The 17,429-nt window shown below is 35.9% G+C and overlaps 1 protein-coding gene across 1 annotated transcript in view; it reads right to left on the bottom strand.

Annotated features, from left to right (window-relative positions):
* The window catches only part of TAOK1 (TAO kinase 1), a 160,876-nt gene that overhangs the window by 39,094 nt on the left and 104,353 nt on the right, over window positions 1-17,429 (bottom strand). Inside the window, exons 9-12 of the mRNA XM_081219238.1 lie at window positions 10,539-10,632; window positions 8,911-8,992; window positions 5,834-6,001; window positions 3,838-4,041 (exon numbers count right to left, since the gene is read on the bottom strand). Coding sequence (XP_081075364.1) covers window positions 3,838-4,041; window positions 5,834-6,001; window positions 8,911-8,992; window positions 10,539-10,632 — 548 coding nt within the window. The remainder of the gene's footprint in view (window positions 1-3,837; window positions 4,042-5,833; window positions 6,002-8,910; window positions 8,993-10,538; window positions 10,633-17,429) is intronic.

Genomic DNA, 17,429 nt, shown 5'->3' with positions numbered 1-17,429 from the left:
AATAAGGAAACAGAAGTTTAAATGACACAATAGACCAGATAGATTTAATTGATGTTTATAGGACATTCCATCCAGAAACAGCAGATTACACTTTCTTCTGAAGTGCATACGGAACATTCTCCAGGACAGATCACATCTTGGGTCACAAATCAAGCCACAATAAATTTAAGAAAATTGAAACCATATCAAGCATCTTTTCTGACCACAACACTATGAGATGAGAAATGAATTACAAGGAAAAAAAACGTAAAAAACACAAACACATGGAGGCTAAACAATACGTTACTAAATAACCAAGAGATCACTGAAGAAATCAAAGAGGAAATCAAAAAATACCTAGAGACAAATGACAATGAAAACATGACGATCCAAAACCTATGAGATGCAGCAAAAGCAGTTCTAAGAGGCAAGTTTATAGCTATAGAAGCCTACCTCAAGAAACAAGAAAAATCTCAAATAAACAATCTAACCTTACACCTAAAGGAACTAGACAAAGAAGAATAAACAAAACACAAACTTAGCAGAAGGAAAGAAATCATAAAGATCAGAGCAGAAATAAATGAAATAGAAACAAAGAAAACAATAGCAAGGATCAATAAAACTAAAAGCTGGTTCTTTGAGAAGATAAACAAAATTGATAAACCATTAGCCAGACTCATCAAGAAAAAGAGGGAGAGGACTCAAATCAATAAAATTAGAAATGAAAAAGGAGAAGTTACAACAGACACCGCAAAAATACAAAGCATCCTAAGAGACTACTACAAGCAAATCTATGCCAATAAAATGGACAACTGGAAGAAACGGACAAATTCTTAGAAAGGTATAACCTTCCAAGACTGAAACAGGAAGAAATAGAAAATATGAACAGACCAATCACAAGTCATGAAATTGAAACTGTGATTAAAAATCTTCCAACAAACTAAAGTCCAGGAACAGATGGCTTCACAGGCGAATTCTATCAAACATTTAGAGAAGAGCTAACACTCATCCTTCTCAAACTCTTCCAAAAAACTGCGGAAGGGGCTTCCCTGGTGGTGCAGTGGTTGAGAGTCCGCCTGCCGATGCAGGGGACACGGGTTCATGCCCCGGTCCGGGAAGATCCCATATGCTGCGGAGTGGCTAGGCCCGTGAGCCATGGCCGCTGAGCCTGCGCGTCCGGAGCCTGTTCTCCGCAACGGGAGAGGCCACAACAGGGAGAGGCCCGCATACTGGAAAAAGAAAAAAAAAAAAAAAAACTGCGGAGGGAGGAACACTCCCAAACTCATTCTGAGGCCACCACCACCCTGATACCAAAACCAGACAAAGATACTACAAAAAAAGAAAATTACAGACCAATATCACTGATGAATATAGATGCAAAAATCCTCAGCAAAATACTAGCAAACAGAATCCAACAACACATTAAAAGGATCATATACCATGATCAAGTGGGATTTATCCCAGGGACGCAAGGATTCTTCAATATATGCAAATCAATCAATGTCATACACCATATTAACAAACTGAAGAAGAAAAACCATACGATCATCTCAATAGATGCAGAAAAAGCTTTTGACAATATTCAACACCCATTTATGATAAAAACTCTCCAGAAAGCGGGCATAGAGGGAACCTACCTGAACATAATAAAGGCCATATACGAAAAACCCACAGCAAACATCATTCTCAATGGTGAAAAACTGAAAGCATTTCCTCTAAGATCAGGAACAAGACAAGGATGTCCACTCTCACCACTACTATTCAACATAGTTTTGGAAGCCCTAGCCACGGCAATCAGAGAAGAAAAAGAAATAAAAGGAATACAAATTGGAAAAGAAGAAGTAAAACTGTCACTGTTTGCAGATGACATGGTACTATACATAGAGAATCCTAAAGATGCCACCAGAAAACTACTAGAGCTAATCAATGAATTTGGTAAAATTGCAGGATAAAATATTAATGCACAGAAATCTCTTGCATTCCTATACACTAATGATGAAAAATCTGAAAGAGGAATTAAGGAAACACTCCCATTTACCAGTGCAACAAAAAGAATAAAATACCTAGGAATAAACCTACCTAGGGAGACAAAAGACCTGTATGCAGAAAACTATAAGACACTGATGAAAGAAATTAAAGATGATACCAACAGATGGAGAGATATACCATGTTCTTGGATTGGAAGAATCAATATTGTGAACATGACTATACTACCCAAAGCAATCCACAGATTCAATGCAAGCCCTATCAAATTACCAATGGCATTTTTACAGAACTAGAACCAAAAATCTTAAAATCTGTATGGAGACACAAAAGACACCGAACAGCCAAAGCAGTCTTGAGGGAAAAAAATGGAGCAGGAGGAATCAGACTTCCTGACTTCGGACTATACTTCAAAGCTACAGTAATTAAGACAATATGGTACTGGCACAAAAACAGAAACATAGATCAACGTAACAAGATAGAGAGCCCAGAGATAAACCCATGCACTTATGGTCAACTAATCTATGACAAAGGAGGCAAGGATATACAATGGAGAAAAGACAGTCTCTTCAATAAGTGGTGCTGGGAAAACTGGACAGCTACATGTAAAAGAATGAAATCAGAACACTCCTTAACACCATACACAAAAATAACCTCAAAATGGAGACTTAAATGTAAGACCAGACACTATAAAACTCTTAGAGGAAAACATAGGAAGAACACTCTTTGACATAAATCACAGCAAGATCTTTTTTGATCCACCTCCTAGAGTAATGGAAATAAAAACAAAAATAAACAAATGGGACCTAATGAAACTTAAAAGCTTTTGCACAGCAAAGGAAACCATAAGACGAAAAGACAACCCTCACTATGGGAGAAAATATTTGCAAACGAATCAACAAAGGATTAATCTCCAAAATATATAAACAGCTCATGCAGCTTAATATTAAAGAGACAAACAACCCAATCCAAAAATGGGCAGAAGACCTAAATAGACATTTCTCCAAAGAAGACATACAGATGGCCAAGAAGCACATGAAAAGCCGCTCAACATCACTAATTATTAGAGAAATGCAAATCAAAACTACAATGAGGTATCACCTCACACCAATTAGAATGGGCATCATCAGAAAATCTACAAACAACAAATGCTGGAGAGGGTATGGAGAAAAGGGAACCCTCTTGCACTGTTGGTGGGAACGTAAATTGATACAGGCACTATGGAGAACAGTATGCAGGTTCCTTAAAAAACTAAAAATAGAAGTACCATATGATCCAGCAATCCCACTACTGGGCATATACCCAGAGAAAACCATAATTCAAAAAGACACATGCACTATTTACAATAGCCTGGTCATGGAAGCAACTTAAATGTACATCAACAGACGAATGGATAAAGAAGATGTGGTACATATATACAGTGGAATATTACTCAGCCATAAAAAGGAACGATATTGGGTCATTTGTTGAGATGAGGATGGATCTAGAGACTGTCATACAGAGTGAAGTAAGTCAGAAAGAGAAAAACAAATATTATATATTAACACATGTATGTGGAACCTAGAAAAATGGTACAGATGAATCGGTTTGCAGGGCGGAAGTCGAGACACAGATGTAGAGAACAAACGTATGGACACAAAGGAGGGAAAGCTGCGGGAGTGTGGGGATGGTGGTGTGCTGAATTGGGCGAATGGAATTGACATGTATACACTGATGTGTATAAAATTGATGACTAATAAGAACCTGCTGTATAAAAAATATATATAAAATAAAATTCAAAAATACACACACACAAAAAAACTACTCAAACTAATCAGATGAAGAAAGTTATTTACCAAAGTTGAAATTTTTTTTCACTGAAATCCAAATACTCACAGGTTTTAAATGGATGACAGAACTATTAGACATCACTGTGTGGTCTCCCTCCATCATGTCTAGCTCACTCTTGTCATCCGAGGCATCTGGAAGACTGTTAACACTACTGCTTTGGCTACTGGCACTGATGGACATACTGGGAATAGACTGATTACTTCCAACACTATTCACTGTTCCTGTCCGCCCAACACCATGATCTTGTTCCTAAGGAAAAAGAGCATTAGGTTCAAATATCTGTATCTCTTCCGATATCGTGAATATAAGCACCAAGCACACTGCTTGGCACACAGTCTTTAGAAAGTCAGAGGTCTGTCATGAGACATTCCCTTTATTTTTGAGACAAGGGAGTTAACCAACTGCTAACAGAAAAATAAACAAATAAAAATGACCAGCAGGTAAATAACAAAAACCAAACCAACTGTGTGAAAAAGGCAGTTTATCAGTTTTGGGTTATTTCTAAAGTACAGCATTTTCTCTAAATTGTTTGACACTTTTTGAAATCCATTTTTACCACACATCTCATGGGTTATACAGAGAGATTCTGCTCATTTCCCAATGATTCCCATGGTTAAAACAAGCCCTAACCATGGGAATTCCATGTCAGTCCGGTGGTTAGGACTCTGTGCTTCCAAAAAACAAAAAACAAGCCCCAACCTTTAAAAAAAAAAATCTTAGAAACAACTCCTTTTAGTTGAAGCCGTTTGAAGTGTATTTTTCTTTCTTACTTAAAATATAGTCTCTAGCCTATCCTTCTACCACCAAATAATTTAATTCCTATTTTTCTGTAAATTAAAAATTATGTATTACATATATATTTAATCAGAATCACAAGAATGTTTTTGTGAAGTAACCAGGCAAGCCATGGTATCTGGGTACCAACATTACAATAGTCTTACCATACCAAAATTCTATAAGATATGCAGAATTTAATAAATACGGACACATGGTATATATAGAGGAACTTTTCTTATGTCTCTAGCCTAACAGAGATGTTGTTATAGATTAAACTACATGAGAATCTTATTAATTTCACAACTTTACTTTACCACAACTTTATTTCATATATCTAGAATAACCCAAAACAATTTTCGAAAGACTATCAAAAGAACTATAAAACAAAACAAAAATACCCAAAACTGTAGGTTAAGAAAATCTTGCATTTTATAGTTCATTAATTATGTAGCACTATTAAAAATAAAAGTAACTAACTGCTGCTCCTAGTTTCAGAATGCAAAGTGATCTCTCTCACCGGAAAACAGAAAAAACAAATCAGAGCTCTGGAATTCTGACAGAAGCAAAGAAGAAAACTGAAAATATTTACAGTAAAAAAGATAGCTTTATATGTATATTTCCATGTGAGAAAGTTCTGTAACATATCCATTGCAAATTTATATTTCCATTCTCCCTAAAAGGCAACAGGGAAAGAACCTGACCTTAAGAGTGACACCCATTTGAATTTGAACCCATATGGCTCTACCTACAGTGAGTTAATCACTGACCCTTGCTTTTACTCATTTGTAAAATGAGTATTTAGAACTGCATAGATGGAATCAAAGTATGCAGAACTGAAAAGAAGTGTCCCTGGAAGAATGCTTGGTAACTTTCTAATGACTTGTGAGTGAGTACGGTCAACTTCCAGAGTCTATAGTTTCAAATACTTTCAAAAGCATGTCCCACACAACTGGACAATCAGGCAAAAAAAAAAGGGTTCAGTGGCCAAGAAATTTGAGAGGGACCAGATTAAACAAAGTTGAACCGGTTTCTTTAATACAAGACTTCTCAGAGCTTTACTATGTATGCCAATGTGCACTATGAAGGGACTGGATTTAAAGAACACAAAACCCTTTTTTCCCACCTGGGATCTTACAGGACCAGTGTTAAGAAAACACAACCTGAGAACCACTGATGTAAGAAATTCGTGATGTAAAAGACAAGTTGCATAAATAAAGAAGCCAATGAAGAGAGCTCAATATTTGCATCATTTCTAAATTATTACCTCTTCTTCTTCCTGTGCTTCTACAGCTGGTCCATTATGTGCCTCCTGGAAAAGGAGTTTCTTCATCTTTCGATACTGCAGATTGTCCAGTTCCCTTACTGCATCCTTTGTCCTCTGAATAAGATCTATTAACACTGTTTCAGGGCGCTCCCGAAGAACAAACATGTGCTGGATAAAAGAATGTAAAAATCAAGTTGAAATCTATATATTTTTCAGTTAGTACAAATGTACCCCTTCTTAGACCCTAGAGATTATATCCTGAATAAGCATGATAGATAATGCATATAATCTATAGCTATTTAATTCTATTACATTTCTGACATCTTATACTTATGAAATTGTCATTTACATATATTCACTCTCTGCCTACATAACTACCCCTGTACATTTTTTTTTTTTTTTTTTTTTTTTTTTGCAGTACACGGGCCTCTCACTGTTGTGGCCTCTCCTGTTGTGGAGCACAGGCTCCGGACGTGCAGGCTCAGTGGCCACGGCTCACAGGCCCAGCAGCTCCGTGGCATGTGGGATCCTCCTGGACCGGGGCACGAACCCACGTCCCCTGCATCGGCAGGCGGACTCTCAACCACTGCGCCACCAGGGAAGCCCACCCCTGTACATTTTATAAAAACTTTGCACATCATACTTTTGTTGGTCAACTGAAAATGCAGAATTGAAATGATAAAAGGGTTTAATTAAACACTAAGAAGTAAGTCCAATTAGAGCCCTAAACAAAGGCTAAATAAAGGTTTACATATTCTTATAACTGTTGATTTCACAGAAAAGGCACATCAGTTCTGAGTTTTATTAGGTTTTCACAGAAATGCATTTACTGATGGTGAATTATGTAATATAAACCTGGATATTACGGCTTTCTTTATATGTTGCATAAACGAAACTCTTCATAAAACACTAGCAGTTGATTAAAAGCCATTATATTGTTAGTGATTTTTACCACTAACATTTAATAAAGCTTAATGTGATCAAATAAAGAAAAGTAGAAAGAACAATTCCAACTTTAGAATATCACTGCTACATTTTGATACCTTTCTTTTCAGAAATTTTCTATGTATAGACTTTTGTTTTGTAGATACAGTTAGCATATAGATTGCAGAAAGATACCTTCTGTCCTTGAGTTCATGAGATACCCTTCAATTTTTGTAACATTTTTACGTTCTTTGTTAGCCAAATTTATTTCTTCTCTATGCAGAGTCCTAACTATATCATATTTGATTCTACTTTCACTATCATAAGTATTGTTATTTCAAACTCATAAACATGATGCCTACAGAATATTTCATCAAATCTTTATGCCAAGATTATTTAACCATTACCCTAATTCTGGATAGTTATTTCCAACTTTTAATTCTGAGATAAATAGCTTCATACATAAAAAACACCTTTTCTCTATTCATTTTTTTCTTTATGATGGATTGTGAAAGAAAAGTCATTAGGCCAAAGGGAAAGAAGCACTGATAGATATTTCCTATCGTTTCCAATAAGGCTGTGCCAATACACACTATGGACCAGGTAAATGAATACTATATACAGACTTGGGACCTAATCACCAAATACCAAATACCGAGGCCTGGTGGGTTGGGTTATACCCAAAGAGCTTCTTTCACCTATATTAGACAAGTGTAAGAAGCAAATCACATTCTTCCTTTTTCCTGAGCCTTAGCTTGGTATGTACCACTATTTACAATATTCAGTCTTCTTACCCAAAATAATATATCTTAGAAATATTTCTAAGTTTGACAGTTTTCTAAATATAGATCTTGCTTATTTTTCACTAACATAATTCCTAGCTTTACTAAACCTTTTGTTGCTATTGTGAGTACCAATTTATTCAAGCTTTCATTTCTGACAGTATGAGTGCGCTTACTGCCTAAAATTCCCCAAGCATTACTGAAACTTTATACTGCTCTTCTACATGCTGAAGTTGCAAATAATACTATCAAATATATATAAGATCCTTTCAATTTCTTTGTATCTTTTTTTTTTTTTTTTTTTTTTTTTGCGGTACGCGGGCCTCTCACTGTTGTGGCCTCTCTCGTTGCGGAGCACAGGCTCCGGACGCACAGGCTCAGCAGACATGGCTCACAGGCCCAGCCGCCCTGCGGCATGTGGGATCTTCCCAGACCGGGGCACGAACCCGTGTCTCCTGCATCGGCAGGCGGACTCTCAACCACTGCGCCACCAGGGAAGCCCCTCTTTGTATCTTTAATTGATGGGCGTTGGTGAAAATAAACTGAATCCCTCTGAAATTCTAAAACATTCATATAAAAATAGGCTACTTAAATTTTAGAGTGAAAAATCAACAAGATTTCTTAGGGTCACAAAGAGAATCAAATCTACTTACTATTGCTTTATGTAGATGTTTTAAGAACTATATTAAGTTCAACAATACTATTACTGCTATTAATAAAATAGTCAACTGCCAAATGAAATAAATTTTTGAGAACAGGAAGCATATACCAATCATTTATTTAAATTAGGCAATGAAAGTTAGTGAAAACTGCATAGAATTTACATGATTCAAAAATTATTTTCATTGCTAAGTTAGAAAAATGTATTTCCTAAAAGGATAAATGATATCCATTTTAACAGTTTCTTTTAAAATCTCTTTTCTCCCACAATATTTATGTAAATATATTACATGTCATTTCTTTCTTTCATATTATTTTAATACAGGACAGAGAAATACATAAAGTATGGTAGATATAAAAATTAGATCCAAAGTTAAACTATGCTTTACCAACTTTGAATTAAAATTTGTAATTATAACTCATGAATATATTATTGCACATATAAAAATTTAGCCATTTGGTACTATTTTGGATATTTAACTATATCCAAAATAACTATCCAGACACAGTAAAAGCAATTAATCAATTTTCAAAAAATAAATGAAAAAATTTAGGATCTAAGAAGAGTCTCAAGAGAGAACAGTATACAAAATTAGCATTTTAATTAAAAACTAGTAGAGAATACTTAATACTGATGCAGAATCAAAGAAAAATAAAACACATTCTTAAATAATTTCTTAGGGGTAGAAAACAGAGTATAATTGAACTGACCTTTAAAAGTTCCTCTGATGTAGGGCGATCTTGAGGGATTTTCTGGAGGCAAGAATCTACAAAGTTGCGAAAATAATCAGACCTATTGTAAAGGAAAGTATCAAGTGAACATATTGCTATTTCCTTTAAAAACATCCACAAAACAAGGCATATGCCTATTGGTGGGAGGGGGGATGGAAAAGAAATGATAAAAAAAGGAGATACTATATACATTTCATATATATCTATGAAAAGTTATCTAAAGCAACCAATGAATCTTCACCATTTTCCAAAAATAAATTTGCACAGATTATTTTAAAATCCTGCTCCCACATTTAAAATATCATAACTCATTCTATATTGAGGGAAAATTAGAAAAGCCAATATTTTCCTTTTGGCATTCAAATCTAAGATAACTTTATTTTTTTTTTCCTTTCTATAAGCCACCTTTCTTTCTTCTTTGCTCCTTGGATCATCTTCTGTATAGTCTGATTCAGAATATCACTCCATTTGTTTTGAAGGGAGCATTTTGTATACCTAAGTATTTGGTGTCCTAGAGCAAATGGATAAAACTTCCATTAAATCCAGAAAACCAATTGAGATATTTTTTAAAACATCAGAAGTCTGTAACACATTATTATTATATAGTGTTACTGATGAGAGTTCAATGAGTAAGCCAGTAATAATTTCTCCATCGATGTTTGTCTCAATATTCAAAGAAGACCTTAAGTTCCTTATAAGCAAAAAAGGAACTCTTTTTTGAATCCCCAACGTATCAAACACAGTGTGAAGACAGTCTGTGTTCAATATATTTATTACTCATATGTACCATAATACTAAAGTCTGAGCCAAAAGATTCCTTCTATGTATATCTACAAAAGTACTAAGAACTATGAATGTGTGCTAATTAATCCTTAAAAAATAAAGCATTGCTAACTTATGCATCTACCTTTTTAAAAATATTTATTAAATATGCTACATATACCCCTGGAATTTTTCAAATGCTAGATACACCTGAGGAATTAATTTCCCAGTAAAATTTTCTATCTCTGATAAAAATCCTCGTTTTCTAAAACTGTCAATCAATTCTCCATAAACTTTTTTACATGAATGAAATTTTATCACATCAAGGAAGCACTAGAAGAAAAAAACATTAAGCAGTCTGAATAACAAATGTCATAATAACAATAAGAATGATTCCAAAGTTATGAATTATCTGGTAATTGTGATAAATCAAACCATTTTACCTATATCTTATACTATATAAATTATAAGCCATTCTCCAACTGAACTTCACTACAGGTTGTGGCAATCTATATTTTAGTTATAAAATATTATGTTTAAATCATGCTATTTATTATATAATCAGGGTTATGTATGTTCCTACAGTTCAAAAAACTAAATATAATTTTTTTGTGAAAAGCAAATACTTTTTGCTTCCATATGGCATCATCTATCCTTTGTTTCTGAACTAAGTTACATATATGCTAAGAAAGCAGACATAATAAAGGATAAACATGATAGAACCTATTTTAATATCTTTTCAGGTAATACATTTTACCTAATTGAAATGAAATCACTTTGATAACATTATGAAAAAGCATTTAATTTATACAATGTCAAGTAATATATCTCTTAGCAATACTCACCATTCATTAGACTGTAGTGTAGGGGATTCATTTTGGGCTATGTGATATAAGGCACTCATTGCATTCATATTAAATAAAGGAGGCTTCCTTTCCGCTGTAAAAGAAAGAAAACTTTCCTGTTAAAATATGTTCCTGTTATACAGGAACATACAAGTATTGTTAAAGTTGTTTTTGTTTTTTTTTTTTGAAATAATTTTAAACTTAGCAAAAAAAATTTCAAGTAGAGTTCAAAGAACTTTTTCAAGTGAGTCAATGTACAGTAAATTGCTGGCATGATGCCCCACCCTTCCTAAATACTTTAGTGTATATTTCCTAAACATATTCTCAAAATACTAAAAAACCATAACACAGGGGGCTTCCCTGGTGGCGCAGTGGTTGAGAATCTGCCTGCCAATGCAGGGGACACGGGTTCGAGCCCTGGTCTGGGAAGATCCCACATGCCGTGGAGCAGCTGGGCCCGTGAGCCACAACTGCTGAGCCTGCACGTCTGGAGCCTGTGCTCCGCAACAAGAGAGGCCGCGACAGTGAGAGGCCTGTGCACCGCGATGAAGAGTGGTCCCCACTTGCCACAACTAGAGAAAGCCCTCGCACAGAAACGAAGACCCAACACAGCTAAAAAATAAATTAATTAATTAATTAAAAAAAAAAAAAAGAAATTGTTGGGATCAAAAAAAAACCATAACACATCCATTAAACCGACCATTAATAATGATACATGACTATCGTCTAAATCCTCAAACCCCATTCAAGTTTCAATCAAGTATCCCAATAATGTCCTCTGTAGCAAAAGTGTCCTTTGGTCATTTGCATCCTTCAAGGAAATTATCTATTTTATCTAACTTGTTAAATTTATTAACAAAGTTGTTCATAGTATTTCCTTATAATTCCTTCCTTCCTTCCTTCCTTCCTTTCCTTTCCCTCCCTCCCTCCCTCCCTTCCTTCCTTCCTTCCTTCCTCCTTCCCTCCCTCCCTTCTTCCCTCCCTCCTTTCTTTTATTTTTCGGCTGCTTTGGGTTGCGTCACAGGGCGGGGGGGTCTTCATTAAAGCGTGAGGGATCTTTCATTGTGGCACGGACTCTTTGTTGTGGTGTGCAGGCTTCTCTCTAGTTGTGGCATTTGGGCTTTCTCTCTCTAGTTGTGGTGTGCGGGGGCTCTGTAGTTTGTGGCACGCAGGCTCTCTCGTTGAGGTGTGCGAGCTCAGTAGTTGTCGCGCATGGGTTTTGGTTGCCCCCACGGCATGTGGGATCATCAAACCCACGTCCCCTGCACTGGAAGGTGGATTCTTTACCACTGGACCACCAGGGAAGTCCCTATAATTCTTTTAATACCTATAAAATCTGTAGTGATGTCACCTCTTATTCCTGATATTGTGTCTTCTTCTCTCTTCTTTTCCTGATCAATTTGGCTAGTGGTTTACCAATTTTATTAATTTTCTCAAAGAACTAGTTTTTGGTTTCACTGATTTTCTCTATTGCTTCTCTGCTTTCTATTTAACTGATTTCTGGTTTGATATTTTATTCTCTTTCTTCTGCTTATTTTGGGTTGAATTTCCTCTTCTTTTTCCAGTCTCTTAAGGTGAGTTGAAGTCATGACCTTGATAATTTTGAAGTATAAAGGACTCTTGAATATCCCTCAATTTGGGTTGGTCCTAATAATTAAATTTGGGTTATACAACTTAGGCAGGAATATCACAGAAGTAAATGTTATATTTTTCTAATTTATTCTATGAGATGATGTATGATTTCAAATGGTTCCATTATTGATGGTGTTCACTTTGATCACTTACGGTGGTGTCTACCAGGCTTCTTCATAGTAGTTTCTCTTTTTGTCTTTGTAATTAATAAGTATTTTGTGAGAAGGTACTTATATAAATATCCTGTTTTTCATAAAACTTTCATTTTATTCTTTATTATATGGACTTGTAGATTTCTATTTATTTAATAAGTTATAACCTGCTATTATCATTTATTTTGATGTTCAAACTGTCTCACATTTGAGCAGTAAGAACCTTTTTATGATGGCTTCTATTTTTTTCACATGGCCCCATCACTCCCTGATCCTTCCTTGCTTTCTGGCACACTAAGATGTTCCAGGAGCATCTTGTACTTTCCCTATTCCAAGAAACTATGGCAACAGATGTACTCACTGCTACTGAGGTGTCACTGTTCTTAGATCCTCTCAGTGGATAGAGTTAGGGAACACATACATGCACATTAAACATCTATATTTGTTTATTGAAAACAATTGAGTTCACCATAATATCACAAATCCAATCCAATACCATAGTATTTATTCCAGCTTATCTTCTTCCCATGATCTGTAATACCCCTCTCTGACAATGAAAAACCTCACTCTCATTATCTTTAATATATTTTCTTAGTTGATAAATTTCCCCTGTACGTAACCAGCTGATTTTTGTGTATGATATAAGATAGTGGTCCATTTTCTTTTCTTTTCATTTTTTGGCCATGCCATGCGGCTTGCAGGATCTTATTTCCCCAACCAGGAAATTGAACCTGTGCCATGGCAGTGAAAGTGTCGAGTCCTAACCACTGGACCACCAGGGAATTCCTGATACTGGTCCATTTTCACTCTTTGCATGTGGTTTTCCAGTTTTCCCAAGACCATTTACTGAAGAGACTGTCCTTTCCCCATAGTCTATACTTGACTTGTTGCTATAAATTAATTAACCATATATGCATTGGTTTATTTCTGGGCTCTCTATCCTGTTCCATTGATCTGTGTGTTTGTCTTATGCCAATATCATACTGTTTTGATTACTAAAGTTTCCTAATACAGTTCAAAACAGAAGTATGATGCCTCCAGCGTTCTTCTTCTTTCTCAAGATTGCTTCTGCTATTCAGGGTCTTCTGTGGTTCCATACAAAGTTTAGGATTGTTTGTTTTATTTCTGTGAAAAATGCCACTGGAATTTTGATGGAGATGGCACTGAATTTGTAGACTGCTTTGGATAATATGGACATTTTAACAATATTCATTCTTCCAATCCATGAGCACGAAATATCTTCCCATTTATTTGTGTCCTTTTCAATTTCTCTCATCAAAGTCTTATAGTTTTCAGTTTACAGGTCTTTAACCTTCTCAGTTAAATTTATTCCTAGGTATTTTATTCTTTTTGATATGATTGTAAATGGTTATTGTTCTCTTAATTTCTCTTTCTTATAGTCTGTTTTTAGTGTACAGAAATACAACTGATTTTTGTATACTGATTTTGTACCCTGCAACTTGACTGAACTTGTTTATTAGTTCTAAGAGTTTGCTGGTGGAATCTTCAGGGGTTTCTGTATATAATACCATGTCATCTTCAAATAGTGACAGTTTTACTTCTTCCTTTCTGACTTGGATGTCTTTTATTTCTTCTTCTTGCCTATCTGGACTTCCAATACTATGTTGAATATAAGTGTCAACAGTGAGCATCCTTTTCTTTTTCCCGATCTCACGAGGAAAATATCTTAGCTTTTCACTGTTGAGTATGATGTTAGCTTTGAGCTTGTCATATATGGTCTTTATTATGTTGAGGTATGTTCCCTCTATACCCACTTTGTTGAGAATTTTTATCATAAATGGATGCTGAATTCCGTCAAAAGCTTTTTCTGCATCTACTGAGATGATATGATTTTTATCCTTCATTTTGTTAATGTGATGTACCACACTGATTGATTTGTGCATTTTGAACCAACCTTACATCCTGGGAATAAATACCACTTGATCATGGTGTATGATCCTTTTACTGTATTGTTGAATACTGTTTGCTACTACTTTGTTGAGGATTTTTGCGTCTATGTTCATCAGGGATATTGGTGTGTAACTTTCTTTTCTTATAGTGTCCTTTTCTGGTTTTGGTATCAGGGTAATGCTGACCTTGTAAAATAAGTTTGGTAGTGTTTCCTCCTCTTCTGGTTTTTGGAAGAGTTTGAGAATGACTGGTATTAATTCTTCTTTAAATGTTTGGTAGAATTCACCAGTGAAGCCATTGGGTCCTGGGCTTCTGTTTGTTGGGAGGTTTTTGGTTACTGATTCAATCTCCTTACTAGTAATCAGTCTGTTTAGATTTTCTGTTTCTTCATGATTCAGTCTTGGAACACTGAATATTTCCAGGAGTTTGTCCATTTCTGTTAGGTTGCTCAATTTGTTGATGTATAACTGTTCATAGTAGTTTCTTGTGATTCTTTAGTATTTCTGTGTTATCAGATATGTCTCCATCTCTTATCTGAGTTCTTTCTTTTATGGAAAGTCTATCTAAAGATTTGTCTATTTTATCTTTTTAAAAAAACCCAGCTCCTAAGTTTCACTGTTCTTTTCTACTGTCTTTTTAGTCTCCATTTCACTTATTTCTGCTCTAAGCTTTATTTCCTTCCTTCTACTAACTTAGGGCTTAGCTTGTTCTTCTTTTACTAATTCCTTGAGGTGTAAAGTTAGATTGTTTATTTGAGATTGTTCTTGTTTCTTAAAGTAGGCATTTATCACTCTGAGCTTCCCTCTTAGAACTGCCTTTTTTTTATCATTTAAAAAAATTTTTATAGTTAAAAAGTATAGTTAATACTTTTAACTATAGTTAATTTATAGTTAATTTACAATGAGTATAGTTAATTTACAATGTTGTGTTAGTTTGAAGTGTAGAGCAAAGTGAATTTGTTATACATATACGTATATCCACTCTCTCTCTCTTTTTTTTTTTGGATTCTTTTCCCATATAGGCCATTGCAGAGTATTGAGTAGAGTTCCTTATGCTATACAGCAGGTTCTCATTGGTTATCTAGAACTGCTTTTGCTGCATCCCATGTTTGGTTATTTTTTTGAAATCCCATTTATTACTTTGATTTTCCATTGTTCCTTAGTGGTTTTTTGGGGGGCTGCATTGGGTCTTAGTTGCAGCACGTGGGATTTTTGTTGCAGCGCACGGGCTTCTCTCTAGTTGCGGTGGTGTGCGGGCTTCTCTCTAGTTGTGGTGTGCAGGTTTTCTCTCTCTAGTTGTGGTGCGTGGGCTCCAGAGCGTGTGGGCTCTGTAGTTTGCAGCACACGGGCTCTTTCGTTGAGGCACGTGAGCTCAGTAGTTGTGGTGTGCGGGATTAGTTGCCCCGAGGCATGTGGGATCTTAGTTCCCTGACCAGGGATCAAACCGGCATCCCCTGCAACTGGAAGGAGGGTTCTTCACCACTGGACCACCAGGGAAGTCCCTGCTGCATCCCATATGTTTTAGTATGTTTTATTTCTATTTTCATTTGTCTTGAGATACTTTTTGATTTCTTCTTTGACCCACTGAGTGCTCAGTATCATCTTGTTTACTCTCCATATATCTGTGAATATTCCAGTTTTCTCCTTATCATTGATTTCAAGTTTCATACGACTGTGGTTGGAAAGGAAGTTTGATGTAATTTTAATAATTAAAAAAAATTTTTTTTTTAATTTTTTGGCTGCGTTGGATCTTCATTGCTGCGTGTGGGCTTTTCTCTCTAGCTGCGGTGAGCGGGGGCTACTCTTCATTGTGGTGTGCGGGCTTCTCACTGCAGTGGCTTCTCTTGTTGCAGAGCACAGGCTCTAGGCGTGTGGGCTTCAGCAGTTGTGGCACGCGGGCTCAGTAGTGTGGCTCAAGGGCTCTAGAGCACAGGCTCAGTAGTTGTGGCGCATGGGCTTAGTTGCTCCGCAGCATGTGGGATCTTCCTGCCCAGGGATCTTACCCACGTCCCCTGCATTGGAAAGTGGATTCTTTACTACTGGACCACCAGGGAAGTCCCAGGTATTTTCATTTGTCTTGAGATATTTTTCGATTTCTTCTTTGACCCATTGAGTGTTCAGTACTGTTTTGTTTAATCTCCATATATCTGTGAATGTTCCAGTTTTCTTCTTATAACTGATTTCAAGTTTCATACGATTGTGGTTGGGAAAGAAGTTTGATGTGATTTTAATCTTCTTAAATTTATTAAGACTTGTTTTGTGGCCTAACATAAGATCTATCCTGGAGAACATTCCGTATGCACTTAAGAAATATGTGTATTCTGTTGCTTTGAGATGAAATGTCTGTGCATGTCTGTTAAGTCCATTTGGTCTAATGTGTCATTTAAGGCCAATGTTACATATTGACTTTTTGTCTGTGATCTAGTCTCTGATGAACAGGGGGTATTAAAGTCCCCTACTATTATTGTATTGCTGTCCATTTCTCCCTTTAGGTCTGTTTATGTTGTTTTATATATTTAGGTGATCTTATGTTGGGTGCATAAATATTTACAAAACGTATATCCTCTTGCTGAACTGACTTCTTTAATCATTATGTAATGCTCTTATCTACTTTTTTTTTTCTTTTTTTTGGCAGTACGCGGGCCTCTCACTGTTGTGGCCTCTCCCGTTGCGGAGCACAGGCTCCGGACACGCAGGCTCAGCGGCCATGGCTCATGGGCCCAGCTGCTCCGCGGCATGTGGGATCTTCCCGGACCAGGGGCAAAAACCCATGTCTCCTGCATCGGCAGGTGGACTCTCAACCACTGCGCCATCAGGGAAGCCCCTCTTCTTTGTCTTTTATTACAGTCTTTGTTTTAAAGTCTATTTTGTCTGATAAAACTATAGCTACCCTAGTTTTCTTTTTGGTTTCCATTTATATGGAATATCTTTTTCCATTCCTCACTTTCAGTCTCTATGTGTCCTGATATCTGAAGTGACTCTCTTGTAGGCAACATACAGATGGGTTTTGTTTTTTTATCCATTTAGTCATTCCATTTCTTTTGATTGGAGAATTTAGTTCACTTACAATTAAAGTAATTATTGATAAGTATATGTACTCATTGCCATTTTGTTAATCGGTTTCTGGCTGTTTCATAATTCCTTTGTTCCTTTTTTCTCCTCTCACTCTCTTCCTTTGTGAATTGATGACTATCTTT

Source organism: Mesoplodon bidens, assembly GCF_964165515.1.
Source record: "Mesoplodon bidens genome assembly, chromosome: 19".
In the NCBI taxonomy this organism is placed as follows: Eukaryota; Metazoa; Chordata; class Mammalia; order Artiodactyla; family Ziphiidae; genus Mesoplodon; species Mesoplodon bidens.
This window is presented reverse-complemented; position numbering and strand designations above follow the sequence as displayed.